Source organism: Elgaria multicarinata, chromosome 8 (genome assembly GCF_023053635.1).
Source record: "Elgaria multicarinata webbii isolate HBS135686 ecotype San Diego chromosome 8, rElgMul1.1.pri, whole genome shotgun sequence".
NCBI classification, from domain to species: Eukaryota; Metazoa; Chordata; class Lepidosauria; order Squamata; family Anguidae; genus Elgaria; species Elgaria multicarinata.
Genome location: NC_086178.1, coordinates 52,729,109 through 52,755,486, shown reverse-complemented (window position 1 = coordinate 52,755,486; position 26,378 = coordinate 52,729,109). Strand labels below are relative to the sequence as shown.

The 26,378-nt window shown below is 41.9% G+C and overlaps 1 protein-coding gene across 4 annotated transcripts in view; it reads right to left on the bottom strand.

Annotated features, from left to right (window-relative positions):
* Positions 1–25,300, bottom strand: part of GIGYF2 (GRB10 interacting GYF protein 2) — an 80,073-nt gene extending 54,773 nt beyond the window's left edge. For 2 of the 4 annotated variants that reach the window (XM_063132391.1, XM_063132394.1), the window contains exons 1-2: positions 25,271–25,299; positions 7,249–7,314 (exon numbers count right to left, since the gene is read on the bottom strand). In XM_063132391.1, the coding sequence (XP_062988461.1) occupies positions 7,249–7,289 (41 nt within the window). In that variant the 5' untranslated portion in view covers positions 7,290–7,314; positions 25,271–25,299. Of the gene's footprint in view, positions 1–7,248; positions 7,315–25,270 lie in introns of all 4 variants that reach the window. The other 2 variants (XM_063132392.1, XM_063132393.1) reach the window with 2 other exon arrangements.
* Between the last annotated feature and the right edge of the window lie 1,078 nt (positions 25,301–26,378).

Genomic DNA, 26,378 nt, shown 5'->3' with positions numbered 1-26,378 from the left:
CAAAAGAAGCCACAAGGGCATGATTTCTCACTGCAACAAGCCATGGGTGAAAACCTGTCACAGTTTAAATAAGCCACCATGGCTTACTGATATTGTGACAAGTATTTTGATTGTGCGAACCAGGTCAAATGCACCTTTATTTACTTCTTGGCTTCCGTGCTTTATATCTTGATAAGCCCAGAATTACATATTTGAGCGTCTCTGAAAACAAGGTCTTCAGACCTAAGAACATTTTAGCTTTTTGTAAACAGCAGCCACTGACAAAGGATTTTAGTTTGTTTCCTTGGCATGAATACTGTAATTTATATGTATCTAATTACTGTTTTATAAGATGAAACGTTTTTAAAAGGCACCTTCTTTGAAGTCCAGTATTTGCACATACTATCTGATTTCACAAAAAAATGTAAGTTGGATCTGATTTAGTAATATTTAAAGTAGACCCACTGAAATCAGTGGAAGTTAGTCATGACTATCTTACTCTAAGTGTTGACCTTATGATAGCTAGACTAATTATTACCTTCTGGAGCTCAACCTCCTTACAGGTACTGATATACTCAATAAAAGCTAGTGGTAAGTAAAGGAGAACCAGAAAAAGTTTTTCTGAAATATTACAATAAGTATAAAATGTTTAAACCAAGATACACTAAAAGCTTTGTCTTATGACTGTTCCGATATTCTATCCCTGTTGCTATTTCTCGGGAGAACTGAAGGCAGGTATTATCTCATAAGTTTGCTGCCGCCCTGTGGCAGCTGTTTTCATTACATTTGAATAAACGTTACTCATTTGTGAATAACCTTCCGCTTTCACATGAACTAACACTCTGACAAAGTAAGTATGATAGAAAGTATGAAAGGCATCAAAACAAGAATTTCAGGACCTCTAAAGTAATTAATTCATGTGCCAAAAAATTACTAGTGATTTTAAAATGAAAACAACAGCTATCCTCAGTTTTAACACCAGATTTCTATTACTGTCCAGCCAAAACAAAATCACACCCTACAGTTCTCTGTCAGACATATGAGATAAGAGAAGTAGATTCTAATGAGATACAATATTTTTGAAATAATGCAGCATATTTGCCTCGGCCCATTAAAAGTTTATTATTTTATATTGATTTGCTAAGCAGTTTTCAGTGGGAAATGGTGAAAATGGTAACACTGCTACTCTCTTCTTGTGCCAGACCTCCACTTCAGACTGCAACTGCAGCAGCTGCATTATAGAAAAATAAAAAGGCATACACACATAAAAGCCTTCACATACCTGCTCTAAACCACTGTCCCAACTGCAGCCAATGCCAGAGAAAACAAGGCAGGCAAACAATCAGGTGATGGCTTCCTTGTTTCCAAGTGAAAACAATAACATTACTACAACAGTGAATGGACAACAGAAGCAGCAGTTTTTTCACCGAACCTTCTTTCTATGGCAAACCATAGTTCCCTTATACACTAGAGACTGAAAACACAGTCTGACATAGTTTTTAAAACCATAGTTACAAGGGAACCTGGTTTGCACTGGTACACTTCTAATGAAAAGCCACATTTTACAACAAGAAAGGAAGTGGGAATATGGGAGGCAGGAGCATGCATTCCTGATTTTCAAACCACGGTTTGCAGGGAGCCAGCATTACATCTGCACCAGGTCAATATGTTTATTAGTAACAGATGGAACAAAATAGCAGATGGAAAATATCCTGTTGAACTGCAAAATATTTATCTTTTGGATAACAAGTTGTAAAGTATGCAAGTTTTCCATGAAATAAATATTAAAAATACAACTCTTTAAAGTTTATGACATGAACTATACACTATTCCCTAATGAAGATCATTTATCCAAAAGTAATTCTAATAACAACAGTATTTTTATTGTAAGGAATGGTAATCTTTAATTGGATCAACAACGGTGACCCTTGTCCATTGTGTCCCCGAACACACACTGAATGATGCTTTGTAACTACAGTGCAGTTCCCTTGTAACCAGATCTTAATATAATAAGAACATGCCTCAACACTCTTTCCACACATAATGTACAAGATAACAGGGAACCCGCTCAGGAGTATCCATCCCACACATCACTACCCCTATGCTGTATATCGTTATGAGAAAGAATGACAATGAGCAACAAAAGGAACTACATCTATGCCCCAGTGTTCCTTGTATGACTTATTCTAATATGGACTTCCTCACAAAATTTGGGATTTCTTTAACAGGTTGCTTACCTATAACTGCAGTTTTTCGAGAGCAATGCACAGATGACATCCTATTTTGGGAAACCTCTATAGCTGAGGAATTTTAGTAGGAATCCTCCTTCACCATCCCAGCGCCAATGTCTCTAACAGGTTCCCCCTTATTCCCTCAGTTCCTTGAGACTGATATTGTAGCCTCAGAACCAAGATGTATCCTTGCTACTCACAATGAATTCAAGTATAACACCAAAGGGAGACATTGGGTGGGTCGTGTGAATGCATAGATGACCGTTTGAAGAACTACAGCAACAGAAAAACAGCCCGCTTTTCTTCTTTGTAGTCTCTGTGCATCACACATATGGACAAGTAGCAAGGTGACTCACCAGAGGCAGATAGGTGTCCTACTGAAAGACAGAGGAAAGGATTGTGCACTTGAAGGAGCAATCAGCTCTGGCCTGAACATCTAGCCAATAGTGCCAAATAAACATAGATGGCCCCAACCAAGTTGCAACATGTCACAGATCTGGAATTTCAACTGCCCTGTCAAGTGCAACTGATGTTGCTACTGCACGAGTTGAGTGAGCTCAGACTGGGACAGACAGTTCAAGACCAGTCACTTCATATGGCAGCTTGATTGTCTTGACGACCCACAAGGCAAAGTATTGTGTTGAGACTGGGAGCACCTGCACTTACTGCTGTAACAAACAAACAGATAGGGTGACTGTCTGAATGACTCAGTCCTCAACTTATAAAAGGCCAACATCTGACAAACATACAGAGCATGAAGGGTTGGTTCAAATGGAATGAAAGAACACTGGAAGAAGGATGTCCTGATTTGGATGAAACTCCGACACCACCTTTGGAAAGAAACTGATGTCAGGGTGTAGAACCAGCTTGTCTCTGTGAAAAGGAAGGCAAAGAGGATCTATGTGCGCAGGGTGGATAGTTCACTGGAGAGCTGTGTTGATGTAATGGCAACAAAAAACACCACTTTCCAAGTAACAAGGTAAAGATCTGCTGTCACCAGCAGTTCTAAAGGCTTAGAGGATAGTGCCTGTAAGATGACCAGGTCGGTACCTTCCATTAAAATGGGAGGAGTTAGGTTCCTCTGGACAGAGGAACTGTTTCGCTTTCAGGAATGGAGGAACCTTCCATGGGAAGGTGAGAAGCAGAGGTAGAAGCCATATAGCGCCAGACGGAACAAAGTTCTGCTGTCAAATAGTGACAGCAGGAACTGTAGAACTTGGTACACAGGGCACCTAAGGATTAAAGCTTCCAATGTGTGTGAAGGATGAAAAAACAGCCCACTTCCTGGCATAGGATTGTCTCACTGAGGGCTTATGAGAAACATTTAAGGTGTGCTGGATTGGAGCAGGGGTATCCTCATTAGTACCGATCACCAGATCCTACACGCCATCATGCAGAGCACTTTAAGGTCAGGTGCTGAATTCTGCCTCAGTCCCAGATGAGAAGATGTGGCGCTGCTGGAAGCCAAACATAATGGTCCCTCACTGGGTGCAGAAGTGGAGCAAATCAAAGCTGACGAGGCCACCAAGGGGTGATCAAGATGCACTGTGCACCAACCATACCTATCTTTGCCAGGACCTCGGTGATCAATAGAGAGTGGGAGAAGAAGTAGAATAGTGCTCTGTCCATGTGAACACAAAGGCATTCCCCACTACTTTGGGGTTCAGGCCCATTCAAGTCCAAAACACTGGGCAAAAAACATTGTTCTTACGCGCGCCCCAGCACTTGGAAAACATCAGTCAGGATTTCCCTGTCCATCTTGCACTCCTGAGAGGTCAGCATAGTCTGGCTGAGCCAATTGTCCACACTACCCACAAGATTGCAAACAGACCAACCCGATGGGACATACACCAAGAAATAATCTGGAGAGTGAGGGTGATCAGAAAGAGTAATTTCATTCCTCCCTGCCTGTTCAAGTACACAACAATTGTATGATTGTCCAAATGTTACCTGGAACAGTTTGCCCAACAGGTCCAGCTTGAACGCTCTGTGAGAACCTTATCAACTCTCTTCAACTCCTCAAGGCCCAAGTCATTTTGGAGATTGCAAGTCACCTTGAATGGCTGAAAAAGCTGGAACCTGGTGATGCTACCAGCAGCAAGTCATCTATATATGGGTAGATATCTCGGGCACTTGAGGATAAGAATACAGTACCACGATACATTTCATGAAGACTCTTGGGGTGTTATCAGAACCGAAGGGAAGCACTTGAAATTGGTAGATATCAGTCTCGATCATGAAGTGAAGGTGTGGTTATGACTTCTCAATCACAATGTGAAAGTAGGCGTCCTTCAGGTCAAGCAAGTCTCCCTTGGACAGCAGTTGTAGGATTGATGATAAGGAGACCATGCAGAACTTCCTGGGCATAATGGAAGTGTTGATGTTAATGTCCCAGAGATCCAGGATTAGGGAAAAGCTCTCCAGCCTTCTTCGGTACCATAACGTATGGGAGAAAAACCTGTTGCTGAGATGACAGGACAGGACAGGTGCCTTTTATGGTGCCTTTCGCCAAGAGGATTCATATACTTGCCAAAGGGCTTGCAATGGGGCTGTTGGTCAGAGGGCACTGAGCAAAGGAGGGCGTTGTACTTGATGCTATATCCCTTCTGGATGATGCAAAGGACCCAGGGATCTGATGTCATGTTGGTCCAGGCTGGTAGAAAAGAAGACTGATGAGTTTGAAAGATGGGCGGTAGAGCAGGGAACTGAAGAAAGAAGGGGAGAGTAACAGGCAATGCTTTTTGCCCCCGTGGCAAAACTGCTACTGCTTCTTGGCACAGGAGCCTGCTGTGCCCCAATTGTTAGGAATACTGCATTGTGGGGAGATGGGACCAGCAACATTACTTGTATGAAGGAATTAATTGGTTCAGGCATGACATATTCCATGCCTTCCAAACTGCATCTATGGCCTCGTCAGTCTTAGAATTGAAAAAACTTTGGCCATCAAATGGTACATTCTCGATACCTTCTGGGATAAGTCTGTAGACCTCAGCCAGGTGCAGCACCTCAAAGCAACAGCTCCAACTAGGACCTTAGCATCAGTCCACTTGAAGTTAAGAGGTGTTGATCTGCTGCCTGGATAGGCACATGGTTTCACCTTGAAACAACCGGGCAGGATCTCTAGTTCTTGGGATGGTGGTTGAAGAGGCAGCTAATTTTCTCTCAGAGGAAGAGTTGAAACCTCAATACATCTGGCTGGCTGTTGGACACTTTGGTTCGCAGGGTTGCTGAAGAATATCAAGCAAGTCAAGACAGCAGCCCTCCTTGTCTTCAGGAGAGAAGTGAAGTGTCCTTGACTTACCCTGTGCTGCCTCAACAACAATAGAGTTTAGGGCAGGATGAGTGAATAGAAACTTAGCCTCCTTATCCTGAATTCAATACATCCCCACAAGCCATTTAGATGGGGGAGGCATAGATGAGAGGGGCTTACACAACTGTGTTATGGTATGGTGCAGAGATGGAAGAATGAGAGAAAATTCAATATTTACAGAATTAAACACCAGAACTCAGATGGCTGAGACAGGTTGTTGTGTCTCAAGTCCTAGCTGCCCCAAATTGTCTGATGGGAGATAGCATCCTGGGATCCCACTGCTGTATCTGGAGAGAAAATCGATGGTGCAGCAGACTGCGAAGTCAAGTCTGACTGATATTCATCGGTCCCCAAAAATGGGGGAGGCTCCCGGAGGGGCTGGCTTGTGATGGTATGTGTCTTGCACCTTTATAAGTGAACTGGTGAAGGCCGCAAGGCAAGAGTGATTGACCCATTGGTTGAGAAGACTGCATTGGAGGCATTAGTTAGGAGGTTAGATTTAGATTGTAAGCTATACATGAATGGTGAGTTATACCTGGGAGGCACTGGTTGGGAAGTGATGATTCCATCATTGTCTAGTGGTTTCAATACTGTGGCCGAAGATGGTGATTAATACTGACAAACACTGTAATCATAGGACTCCTGGTGAGAGTAGTATTACTGCCGGTGGCGTTGACCCATGTCCCAATCATGAGATCTCCTGTAAGGCATTTCCCATTTCATGTGTCTATCCCAGTCAGAGAAGGGGGATCTGGATTGGGACTGATGCCACTTGTAATGTCTACAGGCACAATCACCATCGAGGAGACGAAATCTAGTGATCCCAGGCGTCACTCCCAATACCTTCCACACCAAGGTGATAAGTATTGCTGATGTTGCAAAGGATTGGGGAAGCATCCCCAATCTCAGCCTTTGACATCGACGCACTCCGAATCAGTTTTTGCGACAGGGTGGATACAGCCATTGGTATTGGGGATTGTAGTAATGGTGGCAAAGTAGGAATCGTGATTGGAACAGTGTGGTCAATCCTGCACTGATTCTGTTGTCATTTTAGAGCTGCTGCTCCTCCTCCTTATAGCCAATCAGTTAAATTCCTTCAAGTCTGTTTGGTAAATGCCCAACAGTGCAGACAGGCTTGGACCTAGTGCCCAAAGGCACAAAGAATGTCCATCAGTTGGAGGTTTTACTTCCACAATGGACACACATGTGAAAAGGAGCCCGGGGGGGGGGGGGCATATGCCTGTTGGGCGATCACGAAAAACAAAATCTTTTTAAAAAATTAAAGGATGAACAACAATAGACAGAGATAAAGAATGAACAAAAACCTCAACAGAAAAACGTTTTCAGAATGACTGAATGCAGAGATGTTCCCTCACAAGGCCACCACCATGGCAGTCAAAAGAGAACTCAGGGTATAAGCAGGAATCTGCCAGGGACATGCACACTGGGATGGTGGTGGAGGGTTCCTGCCAAAATTCCTCAGCTATAGAAGAAATGGGCTTCTATAGCTGAGCCCATATGTGTGATGCACAGAGACCATGAAGAACATCAACAGGTGCCTGCTCTTAATTCAAACCAGGCATATAATTAACCAATTGTAACTAAAAAGCTAGTTTAACGACTCACATATTCTTTCCCACCCACCACCTGAAGCAACGCATCAATAAGCCAGCTACTGCCTAAATTCTTAATGAAAATCCCTTGGACACACAATCATAATAAACTTACCATTCAGGCCCAAAGTTAAGCGTCTGAGTTTCTGCTGCCATTTTTTTTTTAAAAAAAAGTATTAACCTGAAAAAGAAAGACAAGATCATGAATCAGTAATCTCATTTTAACAAATGAAAAGCTAAAACTAGATGCCCAAACAGGCATCGCAGCTGCATCCGCACTCACAGCTGATATTCTCCCTGCTGAAAAGATGTGCGGGGTAGTGCATGCAGTTTTTCTTCCTTGTTGTGAGGGAAAGAAATAGGAAATTGCACTCTCAGATCTGAGCACCAGGGATCCCTGACATGTGGAGGCAGGGCTGATGGATTCTCCTTATAGCCCTAATTCTACACAACTTCCTGAAACCTCAGCAAAAGCAATCCATATACAGAAATCAGTTCCCACACACAAAACAACTCTCACTGGCTAAAGATCAATTTTCAATAAGCCATTATAATTGTACTTTTAGAAAGAATTCAGAGAAGTTAATAAAAAATCCACTTCTATTACCAGGGGTCTACTAATTTTGGCTTGGCTAGACATAATTTATGTTCATCACTGACATATCTCCACCACTTAGTCTATGCAAGAGAATGGGGGAGTGCTCTCTCATATGACACTTGCATTTGGAGCAAGTAGGAGCAACAAGTCTTTCACACTGCTTCTTCCTGCTCTAAAACAGTATGACATAAGTAAATCCTCCCTCAACTCAGAAGAGAGAAGGAGTGTTTTTTCATGTTGTGATGTTAATCAAGACCCTTGGCCTTGATGAATTGATTTCTGGAGGCTTAAATAGTACCAAAAATGTCCTAATTAACTACACTTCGATATTATACGCCCCTGGCATATAACCCCTCACTTAGTCGCCCGCAGCAAGTAACAACTGATTCAAGGTGGGCTGGCACGGGAAGCTTTTGGGACTGGAACAGAGTTTTACCATTTCTTGTAAGCCACCTGTCATGGGTCCCCTTCCCTCTGGCATTCACACATGCTGGCAAACTGACACGGGACATCCAATCAGTGAGACTTCTTTTATTCAGGGAAATCTCACCGTGAAAAGCATAATGATTTCAAGCTTCCAAAATACTTAAAGCTCCGGGGGAACTCTCAGCCACCTGAGTCTGGTAGAGAAGAAATCCAGCGGTCAATCCCAGCCCGCCATACGCTGAGCTGACCACAAACACACAATCTAGGGGAGGTAAAACCCCAGATGCAAGGAGTCCAGTGCTTGTACTTCAACCCAGGAAACTCCCAACCACCTGAGTCTGGCAGAGGAAAAGTCCAATCGTCAATCCCAGCTTGCTGTGCTGAGCTAACCACAAACACACAATCCACAGCAAATGCAAGCTCAAGTCTATAAAAAGCCTCAAAGTTCTTTTCATGACACAGTCCTTAGAAATCTAAAGTCCAAATAGAAGAGAATCCATGTGCAGAGTGCTTTCAAAGTCCCAAATGATGGATCCAAACAGGGAGGGATTTCAGGCCATGAGATTATAAAGGGAGGTGTAGGCCTGTTCAAAACCCCTTGACAGACAGGAGCTCTGGTCCGTAAATCATGCCCGTGTCCAAACAGGGCGACACTGCTCAGCCCACCAAGATGACGCTACAATCTGAGTCTTTCTAAACATTCTTAAGGGCCTTTCTAAACAATCTTATCAGTTTCTCACAGAAGTCTTACAGCTTCAAGGTCAAGACAGGGAGGGAGGGAGCAACTCCCGTAATAAATAAATAAATAAATAATAAACTCTGACAGAGATAAGCTTGCACAGACATACCAAAGAAGTTCTAATTAAATCTACCTATAACCTGCAAGGCCTCCCCAGCCTTGCATGAGACTTATACCTGACACCATTTCTGCGCCATTAGTAACTGACATAGGAATATGTGGGTGGGCTGGTAACTTATCAGACACCAGATATCTCAAATATTGTTCAAATACAGGTTGTTACATTCACACATTCACCTTCAAGTTATTCAGCAATACACATTTATGCATGAATCCATCCAGAGCTTCTTAATAAATCATACTTGGGTTTGGAATAGAAATTGACCTCTACTGAGAAGTGGAGTTTATTATCATCATCATCATCTCTACTTGGACAGTAGTTCTACTTGGACAGTGAATTCCAGAAGATGATGCTATGAAATGATTGCTTTGCCCCTTTTAGCGCTAAGTCAATTATAGCAATTTTAACTCTTTTAGTGCTAGGGAGTGCTATCTGACTCAATTTTGGGGGAGAATTTTTTTGGTGGTGCCCTGTGAACTGTGGCATGAAAATGGCTCCCAGAATTACCAAAGTTGCCCACCCCTGCTCTATGTCAGGGATTGGCAATCTTGTGCAATCCAGATGTTTTGGACTACAACTACAAGCCAGCATGGCCAATGGTCATGCATTATGGGAGTTGTACTCAAAAATACCTCATTTCCTATCTCTATTTACATGGAACCAATGGGAGAGGTCTTTTGGAGATGTGCACAAGCTTGCTTGCTCTCTCTCTCTCTCTCTCTCTCTCTCTCTCTCCTTTTCATAGAATCCAGGTGGGTTTCTCCAGTGGATTTCTCAATCAGTGGGTGCAGAAATGGATTGAATGAGGGCCAATAAACAGATTCAATCCAGATCAGATGAAGGTGCTGTTAATAGGTGGCTTGTCTGCTCAGTTTAGTGTTCAACCTGTTCTAGATCAGGTTTGCAGTTTGGTGCTCTTACATCCCAGCACTGTCGCTCAATGCATAATTAGCCTTGGGAGCATGGAGCATCTTTTATCAGCTCAGGCTGTTTTACTGAATGAGATCCTACCTGGACAGGGATAAGCTTGGTACATTTATTCACGCTCTGGTAATCTCCTGTATGAATTACTGAAATGTGTTATATGTGGGACTGCCTTTGAAAATGTTCCAGAAACTTCAGTTTGTCCCAAACTGGGCAGTGAGGTTATTAACTGGGACTGGCTGATATGACTATACCATGCCAGTACCTCTTCACCTGCATTGGCTGCCAGTCCATTTTTGTCCCCAATTCATAACACTGGTTTTAACCTTTAAAACTTTAAATGGCTTGGAGCCAGGCTACCTGAAGAAATGCCTCCTTCCATTTATACCAACTTGGACATTAAGATAATATTTGGAGGCCCTTCTCTGGATGCTTCCATGAGTTGTAATGGGTGGCCAATAGAGAGACACCTTTTAAGTGGTGGCACCCAGATTGTGAAATGCCCTCCCCAGAGACACTTGCCTGGCACCAAGTGAAGACCTTTTTACTCTCCCAGGCATTTTAACATTAAGATTTTTAATGCTTTAAATCTGCTGTATAAACATCTTTACTGTTGGTAGATTGATTTTTCTTCATTTTTATATTATGGTTGGGTTTATTCTGTTTATTTTTACTTGTCTTAACTTTTATGGTCCTAAAAATTGTATATATTTTTTAGAAATAACTACACTGAGGAAGTTAAACACAGCTCTAGTAACTTTTATTGGCAGCACTTAAAATCTTGCAATCAAATCTGTCAAGAATTAGGAACAGTTTAATACTCCTAAATAAACATCTACAAAGCAATCCTAGGCCCATGCCCCCAACCCCCTGGTACAGCTGTCCAGGAGGTCCCTGTCCACGGGTGGAGAGGCGCTCCATTGACAGAGGAAAACTGTCTGCCACCAAGGCCACATTGCACCTATGCAAACCAATGCTGGCATTGTTCCCACTTGTAGTAGTGCCCAAAATGGGGCATTCCAGAGGTAGGGTGGATCTTCTGGATTGGCCCCTCACAGCTTTCAATACCCCTCCACTGCTTTTCAGTCCAGCACAGCCGCTCCACTCTCTTGTCCTAGCTGTTTCACACTTTTCTCCCTGCCCGCCCCAACCTTAGGTCTAATCTGCTAGACACTTCCAAGCAGCTTTTCTGGTGAATGAGAATTAAAAAGTTTGATGATAGCACAATATTTAAGGGTGAAAAGACTCTCAGTGCCAAAAAGATTATGTACCTCTGTCCTCGGATTTCTTATTCAGATTTTCCTGGGCAGGGCCCACACAATTTTTCTATCCTTTGAGCTTCTGAAAGGTTTTAATCCCAGCCAAATGAAAAACATGCCCTCACAGAAACTTGATTACAAACATTCTGTTACTAACAGGCTTATTCACTGAGCAGTGGTGGCAACATTCAGGAATATTTTGTGACATCACATCTATTCAAATCAATGATTGTCAGAGATTTTGCCATGAAATTCTGTAACACATTTTTTAATGTAGAAAACTATTCCATCTCAGACAGGACATCTAAAACATGTTCAAGAGAAGAGAAGAAAACAAAGTAAGTTAAATATTATCAGAGAATTTGTTTAAGATATGGAAATCAAAATTATTCTACTCTTAATCACAAAAGGCCACAACTCTTAAATATAATCAGAAAGATAGGTTGAAAGAACCATCTTCAGCTACCTGCACAAAAAAAGTGCACAATTCTAACTTTATTATAAAGTAACTACCTCAAGATCGTATACTTTTAATATCTACATTAGATCTCACCTCAAAACTCTGTCATGTTTGAAGGTAATAAAAAATGAACTTAACTACTTAAGGTTAAAATCCTGTATCTACTTACCTGAAAATAAGCCCTGTTGAACTTAGTAAGACTTATTTCTGAGAAGGCATGCATAGGATTGCACTGTAAATGACTTTCCCACTTCAGAGACCTACATTAACTTCTTGGAAGATATGTTCAATCTTTTACAATATGTCTGAAGTGTCCCTTGCATTTTTAATCACACTATCCTGGGTATTACAAGGTGCTGCAAAAGACTAAGCAACTTTAAACAATGTTTATATCACTCCCGCCTATATTGTAAGTAGCATGACTATGCAAACATCTATTGTACCTAAATGGGTGTGGGAAAGTTGGGCAGGAGAGGACTATGCTGGCAATGGGTGGGGGAAGGATACAAAACCTGGGAAACAACCAAATGATTACTGGTTGGGGAAAGGGGTCATCTGGGGAATTTGGCCCCAGGCCTGAGGTCCTGCACCCCTACTCTACAGAACTAAGCAGCCCACTGTTTAAAGGATCAGGATTATGGCCTTGATGGATATTTGTCCTGTGACAATCTTCTCTCACAGCAAAATTTCCACTCCCAAAAAGATAATCCCTTCACTGGAGAAGTGACTATCCCTTTATTTAACTTAAGGAAAGGAATTAGAACAAGTGCTTCCTGTAAACCCCAATTTCCCCTTCCTGTATGAAAATTCCTAGAACCCAACTTGTCTGAATACCTTTTTTCAGTTAATATGTAGAGTTTGAGTAAGTTTTTCATCTATGTTATGATGAACCACACAGTCTAATAATTCTAACATTCTGATGAACTTCTTGATAGCTATGAACAAAAAAGCACTTAGTTAAACCTATGTATTACACACTGGTCAGATTCGCACATTATGTCAAGATGCCCCGTGAATAAGCCGTGTTGAAATGGTTGCTTGCAGAACAACCCACTCTACACCTGACATATGATCAGGTTTGCCATGGGCTGTGTTCTCCCCATCCTTCCCCCTCAGTCCTCCAGCTGGCTCCATCATATATCCCAAGTGATTTTGCAGAAAAAAAATCTTGTTTTCCTCACCCTATTCCAATCACTACCACTTTTCGTTCCCCCAGTTTTTAAAAACAAAATTCAGTGTCTCAAAAATGCACAATTTGGGGGTGTATTTTTTAATATATATATGGCTGTCTGATATATGGAGTTCCCCTGCTTTTGTTGCACTTACTCCTCTGGCTCCCCTCTCCCCAACATTTTCAGTGCTTCTGCACTGCGCTACCAGTTCCCTCCTTCCCCTTAGTATTATTTCTCCCTTGGTCCTTTGTAACTCTACACTAATTAGCAGATTTGCAACCTCGTCTTATCAATTTATTTATACTTGCCTGCTCCCCTTCCCTGTTCCCTTTGACAGATAAAACCGACAAGGAAATTGACCAGCAAGATTCCACATATCTGACAGCCATAAGAGCAACAACAACAATAATAATAAATTACAAACCCAATTGTGCATTTTCCGAGCCCAATTCAAGGTGCTGGTTTTTTATAAACCGCCCAGAGAGCTTTGGCTATTGGGCGGTATAAAAATGTAAAACAAAAACAAACAAACAAACAAAACCCAACCCTATAAAGCCTTACATGGCTTGGAACCACAATACCTGATGGAACACCTCTCCCGACATGAACCTACCCATACACTACGCTTAACATCTAAGGTCTTCCTTTGGGTGTCTACTCTGAGGAAAGCTCGGAGAGTGCCAACAAGGGAGAGGGCCTTTTCAGTGGTGGCCCTTCAATTATGGAATGATCTCCCCAATGAGGCTCGCCTGGCGCCAACATTGATATCTTTTTAGCGCCAGGTCAAGACTTTTCTCTTCTCCCAGGCATTTAACAGCATATGCTGAGTTTTTTAACTAACCCCAGAATAGTTGTTTTAAATGGATATTGTCTGTTTTTGTTTGTATTTTATGCTTTTTATGGTTTTAAATTTTGTATATTTGTTTTTAATGTTCACTGTTTTTAACTTCTGTAAACTGCCCAGAGAGCTTCGGCTATGGGGCAGTATATAAATGTAATAAATAATAATAACAACAATAATAATAATTTTTGAGGCACCTTTTTTTAAAAAAAAAATGCTGGGAAATAATTTACAGTCCTTCCACAGTGCCATTTCGGCACTTTGGCAAGAGAGTCACTGGAAAGATCACAAAAAGCAAGCAGAATGGGCTTTTTTGCCAAGCCACAACCCACAATAAAATCAGTCTCCTGGGTTTGGACAACACAGCAATGCATTGTGGGTTAAAATAACCCTACAACAAGCATGGGTTCTCAGTATTCCAAAAAATAAACCATCCCATGAAAAGCGCTCCAGGTTTGGATGACATGACAATCAAGCATGGCTGGCTGCCCATGATAATTGTCATGTTGTTCCCATGGTGGTTTGTCATCTCAATATTTACCCTGAACAGCAAGTCATACCAGCCTTCCTCAATCTGGTGCCATCCAGATATATTGGCCAATAGTCATGCTGAGTGGGGATGATGGGAGTTATAGACCAACACTTCCAGAGGGCACCAGGTTGGGGAAGGCTGGCACATACTGCCATCCTAGTGAAGAAATGTTATGTATGCACAGCAAAGTTTCTGCTCAATACCATCAGAAGCAAAAGGCAAAATTGAAACCCATTCCTGGCAACGGCTGCTAAGGAGCTTAGAAACAAAGGCAGTCCTTTACATCAAGAACAAATAGCCTGGATGGATGCTATCACAAGGTGCCATTTGAATGCAGGTAATATAACTGTGGCGAACATCAAGGTGAAAGACATTGTACACTACGTGCTAATTTGCCCTCTGTATAAGGGACTCAAGAGAGAGATTCTTGAAACCCTTATTAACACATGGATATAGGACTGCCCTTGCAAAAAGTGTTCATTTCCTTTTGAGTGACACCCTTTGCCATCTGACACATAAAGTGGTTCTCTTTGACCTGGCAGCAAAAAGGATTAGGAAGAAAGAACTAGACAAAATTGCCATAAGCTGCCTTGAAGATTCAGACTGTTAAGTGAAAGCTGAGTTTCACCTAAGGTAAATCCTAATTCATCTGTAAAATTTTGTAATGTTCAAAATATTTGTGTTTCTGCGCATATATACTTTTGATGTATTTGTCATGGCCTTTGGCTAGTACAATAAACTTTTTTAAAAAACGATTTCTATAGAATGTTCATGAGAAATAAATCACTGCACCTTTTTTTCAGGAAGCTTATGCTTTTTGCAAATAGGCATAAATATCTTGTAACATTATGATAAAGCAGCTCTGAGAACCAAAGGTAAGGCTGTGTCTTACACGTAGCTTGTCATATGAAACAAATATTCACTTTTCCAAAGTTAATGTTTGAAAAATAAAATACACATTTCAAATTTAGGAGTGGGCTTGACTTTCTAATCTGTGTTGCCCTAACAGAAACATCAATGATCCTTTGGGGGAGGAAAAGTGGGACTCAAAGAAATGTCTGACTGCTTATATTGTTATTTAAGAGGATCTTCAGGAATAGTTATTTGAAACTAATATTTCAAACATACTTACATCCTTGATATCACGTAAAGTATTCCTACAATTGACCAGTCAAATATTATCAATTGCCGGACTATTTTTTTAATCCGGTCGATCTAATTTTTGTGAACCACCCAGAGAGCTTCGGCTATTGGGCGGTATAAAAATGCAATAAATAAATAAATAAATTATTTGATCATGGCCAAATACTGGAAAACCTAGCTTCTCCTACTGGCCAACTGCTAGAACTACAGCAAACAGAAACTGCATCTACAAACAGAAACATGGTAATAAGCAGTTATCAGTGGCAAAGGTCACTGCCTAGGGAGGATCATCCATGGCTCCCCCTTTCTTGCTGCAAAAAGCACCTCTGTGTGATTGGGATGTCTGTTTTGCAAGAGTCCTAGAGGGGCAATATTACTGTTTCACAATAACTTAACAATTTGATTTTGAAATTATTGTTAAGTATCAAACCTGTTGATGACTTATATATATTTAATTCAAATAAAGTTAATACTTTAAAAATACTTGACAACATTATTTGACAATATTTGACTGACTCAACATTGACTGGTTAACTGCCCAGCCCTGAAAAGTTCAGAAGGAACACTCTAGATCTCACAACACTAACATTAAACTAATGAAGTAAGCCAAAGTAATATTACATCATTTTCTGCACAATTCCGAGAATCACAAAAGCCTTTAAACTTCTAAAAAGCAGCCACTAAACAAATCATTACATACAAAATACAGAATCTCAGTCCTGGGAGCCAAATCTGGCCCTCCAGAATTCCCCCCATGGCAACACTGTATTCTCCTGGCCCCATTCTACTCCCGACTGTCTGGTAGTTTCCCAGCTTTTGTACATTTTTCCCCCATTCTAAAAGGCTGAAATGCTCAGGCTTGATTAATGGTAGTAGGAATTTGCTTAAGCTATTTTTGGTATTCTGGCCTTGCACTTTTGGCATCTGGCCTCCAAAAGCTTCTCCAAAATTGAATTCAGCCCTCATGCTGAAAGAGCTTCTGCACCCCAATCTAAGATGTAAAGAAAATAATTTCTTTTAGGGAAAGCAAGAGACAAACTGGATATGATGTGGTAGATCTGTGAAAAGGATACCCCACATTCTTTGAAGTTTAATAGCAGCCACATGTCAGATCATGGCACGGGAGCAGGGAGATTGAATCCTTTCCCCTTACAATGTCTTGCTCTGGGAGGAAGTTGATAGGTAACTGCACCTCCACACATGGAATCAGCTTTGGGGGTCACATTTTCATCAGAAAAGCAATGTGGAGAGATATTTTGTTGTTGTTGTTGAAAAACCCTGCACTGGTGTCATGGTCCTGAGACAAATGTTATGCTGGGGAGCTGCTATTAACTTTTTCAAAAAAGGCACAACATATTCACAGACCTACTGCAATATGTCTAGCTCCATCATCATTTCCCAGATCCACTACTCAAGTCACATATGATACAAGCACTTGCAGGCGCACAGACTACCACTGTGTTTTATTGGCTGGGAGCTTTTATATACTATTTGCAAGGCTGATAAAGAACACAGGTTAATACTCACAGTAGCTTATTAATCACCATGGCTTATTGTGTCGTTGCAAGCAGTTCCCCCCTACCACTGTGGTTTATTTAGCCAAAATAAGCCACCATGATAAGCCATGGTCTGCAGCAAGGTTTATTTAAACCATAATGGCTTATTGTGTCGTCTGGCACTCCACAGTGGCTTATAGAGTGATTGAAAGATCGGCTACAGAGTTGCTTGGCAAAAGCAGTCAAAACCTCTGCTGCTGCTCTGCTCCAGCCACCAGATCTGTTTCTGAGATCTGCCTAGCAACAGACTGCGTATGTCGCCTGACCCCCACCCATTTTCTTCTATGGATGGCCATGCTACTGAGTGCTGCGGCAGTGCAAGGAAAGATGGGAATGAAAACCGGCTTGGAAGAGGGCAGGTGATGTGGAGGCAGTGAAGGGGTGCCAGGATTTGGTTTCCATCGCAAACGAAGCTAGAATACCATTCTGGCTGACTGGGAGGACAACAGAGGGAGGAGGGATGGGGGACATAAGCTATGCACAGTAGCTTTTTTGTCTGATTATGTGGAGAATACAATAGCTTATAAACCATCATGGCTTAAAGTGATGTGCGAAATCGCCCACTGTATCATATGATGTGACTTGACTTGTCATTCTGGGAAACAACGGTACAAGCCTGTAGAGCTCAATCAAGCTGCTCTTCTGCTCAAGGAAGTCAACACAGCAATTGTCTTTATAGCATCTACAATAAAAATCACAGCTATTCTATTCTGAATGTTTCACAAGAAACTGAAAAACACACACATCTATTTTAATCCATTCCATATTCATAGATCATTATCTTCAAAGCCCAATTCAAGGTGCAGGTTTTGGCCTTTAAAGCCCTAAATGGTTTGAAATTACATTATCTGAAGGAATGCCTAAATCCGTATGACACTGCCCAAGCATTAAAATCAGCATTAGAGGCCCTATTTTCTGGTCCACTGCAAGATGCATTTAGGCTGGTGGGTACAGGGATAAAGATTTCTCAGTGCTGACCCCACACTTTAGGAACTTCTTCCTGAGAGAGGTATGTAAGGCCTCATCCCTGCTGGTTTTTAAAAACAAACCTGAAGAGGTATTTATTCCAGAGGTGCTTTAAATCATTAGCTGATGTTGCATGTGTGGGAATTTTAATTTTAATTTTTATGTTCATGGTTTTAATCTGACTGAATTCTGTAAACCACCTTGTGAGGGCAGTGCAACCTTAAAGATGGGTTAAAATTATGTTGATCATCATCATCACAAAAAACAGGTCCAACATAAAGACACCATCAATGACCTGGAGTTTCTCCAATGTGACAACATTTATAGACTGGCATAAAATAACACACACACACATCACTAAATGCAGTGAGAGAGTGACCCTTTCCTCTGAAGTCCAGACTACCTGAAAGACTACCTTCTTCCATATGAGTATCTCTGGGTGTTAAGCTTCTCAGGAGAGACTCCTTCTTTTGAGACTGCCACATTCAGAAGTGTGTTTGATGGTGACATGAAAGGAAGCATTCTCGGTGGCCGCTGTGGACTTCCCTGCCGAGGAAGGCTAGGTTCACTCCCTCTCTGCTGTTGTTCCATTCTTAATTGTTTTGATACATTTGTTTTATTATTGGTTAAGTCAAGCTTTATTTGTGATTGTAAGCCACCTTGAGTGCCATTTTCTTGGTATAAAGGTAGGGTATAAGTCAAATAAATAACTAATAATTTGGAGAAAAGGAGGGTCCTTCACTCACCTTGTACAATGCTTTGGAGTTACTAAGAAGTAGCAAGAGAGATTCTTGGCACTTCTGAGTGTCTCACAAGCTGGCATGATCAGTGTGGTTAACCCCTTCTCAATTCCTTCACACATACTACAGGACTTGTAAGGGGGTAGGGAGGAAGGGACAGCCCTGCTCTGCCATACAGCATCTCTCTCTCTCTCTCTCTCTCTCTCTCTCTGGCTCCTTTTATCTTTCTCTCTCTACTTTCTTTCCTTCCCCACCCCCTCTCTCTCTGGCTCCTATTCTCCCTTTGGCTCCTTTATCTTTCCTTCCTTCTCTGGTTGTTCTTCCTTTCCTTTTCTCTTTCGCTAGCTCCTATCTCTCCTTCTCTGGTTCCTCTTTCTTTCCCCCACCCCAGTTCCTCTTTCTTTTTTTCTTTCTCCCTTTTCTCTGATTTCACCTTTTTCTTCCCACCCACCCGTCTTCTTTCTTTCTTTCTTTCTTCCAAACTTGGCCCCTCCTTCTCCCACCTACTCCTTTCTCTGGCCTTTGTTTCTTTCTCTCTGGCTAACCATCCTCATGCAACTGAATGGAGCAATTTCTCCACTCATTTGCATGGGATGAGAAAACGTCCTACTGCCAAAAATCGACTGGAGAGGGGACAAATCTCAACCCCAACATAGACCTAATCACCCCAATGGTCCAGCTGCATTTTGGCAGAGGGGCTATTTCATCCTCTATAGAAGCCTATGAGGAACTGCTCCATAGGTTTGGTCAGGGAGCAGAAAAACAAGACTCGACTAAAGGGTGGGGGTGAAGTGCACCCCCCATCAAGAATCCCTGTGGCAATAGGGTCCTTGGCAGAGGAGTCAGCTTTGCCACCCCCACAGCTGATTCTCGGCAGGGGGGCTTTTCTGCTCATTATCCAAACCTATGGAACGATTCTTCATAGGCTTTTAATAGCTTGTCGGGTACCTCAGCCTTTGGGTGCAGCAGCACCCACAGGCAGTGTTGCAGACCCCTGCTCTATCCACAACAGCTCTCTCACTTATCTGGTTTGCACATAACAGTGAAAAATCATGGGTTAATTAATCCATTATTTGCAGCAGCACATGCCACTGCCATTTTGATTATTCAAGCTCCGATCAGGCATTGCTACATGATGTTTGAGCCCAGACACCAAGCTAAACATGGGCTAATTAAATTAGTAGTTCACTTAACTGTGGATTAATTAACCCATGGTTTGCTGCGAAGGGGCCCATTCACTTTTACAGAGGACACAATTCTACACACAAAGGTAATACATGCAAAAAGCTATCCTCTCCAATTAAGAGAAAAAAGAAGCCAAGCAGAATCTCTGCATAAAATAAATCAAGCCCTGAATGTGTTTGTTTCCCCTGAACTGTTCATTTACTTCAAATATTTTAAAATCTATGCATGTGAGCATCCCAAAGTTTCCAAACAAATGCCCACGTTAAAGAACTAGAACATCTACACAAACTACTAAGCCTAGGATCGAAACATACTATCTACACAGTTTCCAAACACTTAGGGTGCTTTCAAAATTAATATTAAGAAAGCTGTAAACAGCCTAGGAGTCAAAACAATGTCTGAAGAGTAGTGAAACAATAATTTCAGATAATAGCCTGAGTAGAGATGAGTCCAAGTGAGGTTCCAAGATTATATATCTACCCTCTAAAAGACAGATACATATATTACTCTAGTGACATTACATTAACATTTTCAATTTGGTCTTGAGGATGTAGAGACAGATTGCTAGAGTTTGTGACAGCTACCACATCCTTAAAGCTGAATCCTTCCTTTCTCGCTTGTGAAAGCAAGCTGGGGGAAACTGGGTGGGATTTTGGCTACGATTATCAATGATCCTAGAAGGAATATTAGGGAGGAACAAACAGACTTTCACCTTCATAAAATGAGGCTGTGAACAGGGCCCTCCTTAAGAAACCATCTTTGGACATTGATGATTCAGCTAATTTTAGACCAGAACTTCCATTTCTTGGGAAGGTGACTGAGCATGTGGGAGAAGAGCAACCCTAGGGCTTTCTGGATGAAACAGCCTTCCTCAATTAATTTTAATCTGCCTTCATAACTACATATGGGAGAGTGACTGCGTTAATTGTTTTGTGGACAATCTTTGCCCAAAAACTGACCAGGAAAATTCTATCCTGCTCATTCTCCAAGACTTCTCATTAGCATTGTTGGACCACTGTATTTTATCACATTGGTTGGACTATCTTGTGGATACCAAAAGAGAAACTCTCAAATGTTTATACTTGAATTTGAGCACATGGAATCCTTACACAATATCTGCTCACTACTGGCTTAGATGCCAGGATGTGGTGCTTCACAGGGTTAATATTTATACAAAGCTGCTAAGTGAGATCATTGGGACATTTGGAACGCAGTGTCATCGTCGGTATGGTGATAAAATACAGAGCAGGGTGTTGTTTAACAGACTCAGGATGAATCCAGAGATGGTGGGTAAACCTGATGCTCTTGTGGAGGAGTCTAACGCTGTGGCTATGGGGGTATCTGAAGCTCTATCAATCAGTTAAATAGTCTTAAGTTGCTCCTGTATGGCAACTATAGCTAGTGGAGCCTAGTATCAATTACATCTGACCTGAAAGATCAGGTTTTGGCAGATATTAGCCATTCTTTTGTAACCCCAAGGCCTGACTACTGTAATATGTGCTGTATAGTGGACTGGCCTTGAAGACTGTTCAAAAGCTGCTACTCATTTGTAATACCATATCTTCAATCCTGACAAGTGTAAGAAGACAGAAGCTCATTTAATCAGTTTTGCAGCAACTAAACAAGCTGCTAGCCTGTTTGTGGTCCAATTTAAGAAGCTGGCATTGGCTTGTGAAATCGAATTCAACAAGAGAGCTTCGGCTATGGGGCGGTATATAAATGCAATAAATAAATAAATAAATAAAAATGAGAAAGCCCACAAAGGATGACAAAAACCAATGGGCTAAGCAAAAGAACAATTTTATTCAACAAAAATAGTGCGTTCCAGTACATTTCAGACCACATGAAGGTCCTTCGTCAAGGAAATTAATAGCACAATGTATGGAATTTATATTATATTGAAACATGTCACTATATTTTTAAGATATTTATACAACATAACTACAACAATATCATCCTTTGTCATAAACTTTAAAATGAAATTAAAGAGTGGCTCAGAGATCTGAACTATGCATAACCATAACATATATTGAATGATAACATATATCAGGAATAAACAAACTTACTCAATGTGACCAAATTCAATAACACTTGGCCTTCAAACTCCAGTCTCCTGTGCTATACCAGACCAGGAAGAAGAAGCCAAAGCAGTATGTGCACAAATCCCGATTGGAAACAGCTGTATTTTAAAGCAATGATGCAAGGCTGTTGATGTAGTTATGTTTTATATATGCTGTGTATAATATAAAATACAGGGACATGTTTAAATTCTATAATATATAAATTTTATACATTGTTCTAGAGATTTCCCTGCATATTGTCTAAAATAAATTGGAACTGTTTATTGGCTTGTAAAACCCTTACAAGGCAGTTTATATGCCTTGAGCACACCTCTTTCCATCTCCCAGCACCAGCCTATTAAGGTCTATGGGAAAGATTCTCTTAAAGATCCTGACATTGCAACAAGAAAGAATGTTAGCAGAACAGAATAGGGCTTTGTCTGTAATCACCTCAAGGCTTTGGAATTCCTTTCTGGATGAACAATATAAATGTCCATCCATCCATGCTTTTCAGAAGCATCACATGGCACACTTGTTTTGTCAGGCATTACAAGGTTGAAGTTGTACTGCTGGTTGCTAAGAGGAGTTCCTAATGCAAGTTCATATTCAAACTCTGCTCAGTAAGCCAATTAGTCGAGTGTAGTAATAATTTGTCTGAACAAGCCAATTTTAAACCATGGCTTATCTTGACTTGTTTGAACAAACTACAGTTCATAGATGCTCTCCAGATGTTTTGGATTACAACTCCCATAAGTCCCAGCCAGGATGGGCAATGGAAGTTGTTGCCCAAAACAACTGGAAGGCACCAAGTTGCTTTCCTCTGCTACAGTTAAAATTAATCACAGTTCCCAATTTGGACATAACAACAAACCACAGGTAGTTGAAGATAAAAGCAAATGCTTCCGATCTCCTCTCAGTCGCAGTGGAGCAGAGGGAAAGGGAGAGTGCATGAATACGTTGTTATCTTTTCGGAGCCAGGTCAAGACTTTTCTCTTCTCCCAGGCATTTAATAGCATTTAACAATATATGCTAAGGTGTGTTTTTTTTGTTTTTTAATGGACCCCAGAACTGTTGTTGTTTTAAATGGATACTGTTGTTTTATACTGTTGTTTTTATGTTTTTGATAGTTTAAAATTTTGTATACTTTTTAATGTTCACTGTTTTTAACTTTTGTAAACCGCCCAGAGAGCTTTGGCTATGGGGTAGTATATAAATTTAATAAATAATAATAAATAATAAATAATAATACATGGCTCATTCATGTAGCCACTTAGTGTTATGTCCAAACGCAGTCAACCACCTCAAATGCCCTTCTGCTACTTGGAACAAACTTTAAATATAAAAAGTAGTTCTAGCTGTGCCCTTTTATCACTGGCTTTAGGTCACAGGAAACTGTGAGAAGAGCAGGAAATGGTTGCTGGGAGAGTCTGATCCAGCAGGGTTCTTATCTATGTACCTTTTTAAAAAAGCTTCCAAAAACAAACAAGACAGTAGTTTCTTTATGTTCTTATACACCTGACTATGCTTTATAGGAAGACCTCTCCTTATAAAAGTGTCCCACTGGCTTTTGAATCTGCTTGCTCTAAAAATCTTTCAGGTTTCTCACAGTTTAGTCATGTTTGCCTCATCTTTGCTTCACACACAGACTTATCATAGCCAATTCCTATGCCTCAGACTCCAATCTTGTTTTCTTGCTCATTTGGTGTTCTTGGTCCCAACCTAATCAAAGCGCCTGACCTAGACATTCTCCCTACACTCAGCGTTCCAAAGCTTTTGTGGGTCAGCACCTGTAAGCCCATTCAGTATAGAAAATTGTATTAATCACATTGATACAAACAATGCCAAGACCATCTGTTAGGTTGCTATTTTCTGTCAGAAGTTGAACAATGAATAAAGCAAATAGGAGGAGGATCAACTCATTTGAATTGTGGTGTTGGAGGAGAGTATTGCAGATACCATGGACTGCGAAAAAGACAAAATGGGTTCTAGAACAAATTAAGCCAGAACTCTCAATAGAAACAACAATGTTGAAATTTTGATTATCCTACTTTGGACATAGAAGAGAAGAAATGACTCACTAGAAAAATAATAATGCTAGGGAAAACAGAAGGCAGAAGGAAAAGAGGAAGACCAAACAGGAGATAGATTGACTCCATAAAGAAAGATACGAACATGAAGTTAAGTATCTGAATTGGCTGGTTTACAACAGATGCAACTGGAGGTGGCTGATTTATAGGGTCGCCATAAGTCAAAGTCTACTTGAAGGCACATAACTAACTAACCCTGTCATGTTGGTAAGCCAATGGGCCTGTTCAGAAGACACTTTAAACCATGACTTTAACCATGGTGAATAAGGCTTTTTGATTTATTCACCATAGTTAAAGCTGTGATTTAAGGTATCTTCTGGCTTAACCACCATGGTTAAAGCCATGGGTTAAGGTGTCTTCTGAATGGGGCTACTGTTTATTACTTTCGTTCTGCTGTATTAAGAGAATTCCAATATTACTTGACACATGGCATTTGCTGGCTCTCATATTATTCAATTTACACAGGATGGATTCAATTTATCTTGTTGTACTGATGATAAAACAAGCAGAGCATAAAATGATATCTACAGAGCTGTTCTTTCCCTTCACTGTACTTCGGAAATCACCAATATATGCTTAAGCTACTTTTCCTATAACCCTGTACTTGGTGGAAGTACCTGTCATTTCGAGTAACCTATATGCCTCTGCTGTTGGAAGCTACCAAACATTCCAACCGCTGCTTTCCCAAAAATAATGATCCTCCATTTCCCCAAACTCTCTACACAATCACACAGATATCAAGTGCCATTCCGATGCGGGGTCACTGGGCAGCAGCTGCTGAAGCCGTTCTTCCCTCTTGGTGTTGGCAAGTCACGACTAAGGAATGAGAAAGGCGAGGTGCTTTCCCACAGTCCCATAGCGCGAAGAGGAAATGGTCACCGGGGGCGGTGGGGAAGACACAAGGGCTAGGAATAATCACACACTCCTCTGGCTGCCTACCAAGGAATAGCCCACCCAGACCTAGCAGCTCCTGCCAACATACCGCATGGAGAAGGAAAGGCCCACAACTGTCTAGTGTCAGGCTGGAGCCAGGACAGGCGGAGACCCACCAGGGCTTCCTCCCGTTCACCCGTGCCCTGCAAATAACCCAGAAACCCACGCCACAGCTAACGACCTTCCATGCCAGGTTGGAACCCCTTTTCCACGTCTCCCATGCGTTTCTGCGGACACGAGACCTAACGGAGGCCGGGGCTTGGCGAGAGGCCTAGGCGCGTTCACGCGGAAGGGCCGCGACAACGGGGTGGACATGGGACGGGAGGAGAAAGCGGAAACTCAGCAAGGGGTCGCGCCTGAAAGAGAAGGCGAGGGGCCACGAAGGCTCGGTTTACCTGAGGTCGTGAACAGAGAGTCTCGAATCCAAAGCCAATCCTCAACCCCAACAACACAAGATGGCTGCTGCGCCGCCACGCAAGGTCATGTGACCGCGCTGCCGTGGCTCCACCCTCTTCTTCCCGCAGGCCGCGGGACGAGAAACGGGCTGGCGGGCGAGAAAGCGTTTTCGAACGTGGGTGTCAACGGCGGCGGCAGCAGCGGCGGAAGCCGCCTTTTCTCCGGAGAACGGGAATGCCGTAGGCGTTGAGGTCGCGCTCGGTGTTAACTACACAGGAACAGCTACCTACTTTCCCACATCACACGCCCGGCGCCCGGGCTTGGTCCCTGCTACTCAAATTCACTAACACCGATTAAAATCTCTTCCCACCCGCTTCTCCGTCACAAGCGTACACTGGGGGTGGCGGGAGGGTGGAACTGTCCCCTTGTACAGGAGGGTGGTTGGGGGGCAAATAATCCGTGTGAAGGGATGTCCCGAGTATCCTCTGTAGTCTATTTCTGTCAAGGCCACCACAAGCGCATCATCATCATCATTATTATTATTAATATTATTCTCTACCATGTAGGCAGTGGTGCAGCTAGGACTAAACCTTGTAGGCAAACAGATCGGCACTTGGCTTGGCAAACCCATTCTTGCAGATACGACGGCGCTACGCTGTATATATCTGAAATGTGAAACTGGACATGCTCACTATTTCTTTCTTGTATCCGGGCTTGCAAAAACTGTTTTTGTTCTAATATATATCAAGCATATAGAAGCAGTTGTAAAGACTATTGTGGGGGTGGGAGAAATGCGAAGTGTGTGTTTCCCAACTGAAGTAATACACATGACGGTCTAAAGCCTCCCCCTCAAAGGGAGCATGGCTGGCTGGGGCATGCTGGGAATTGTAGGACTTTTTTTCCGTCGAGGCATGGATAGGGTTACAGCCTAAAACGGTTAAGTCTGGGTTTAAACTTACCTAACTGCACTACTGCATGCAGAGAACATCGTGTGTGCATATCAATATCAATGCAGACAAGAGCTAGTCATCTAGGACACAAATTATTATGAATACGATTTACTCAGTTTTTATCCTGCCTTTCCATGACAGAGCCCAGGGCAATGTA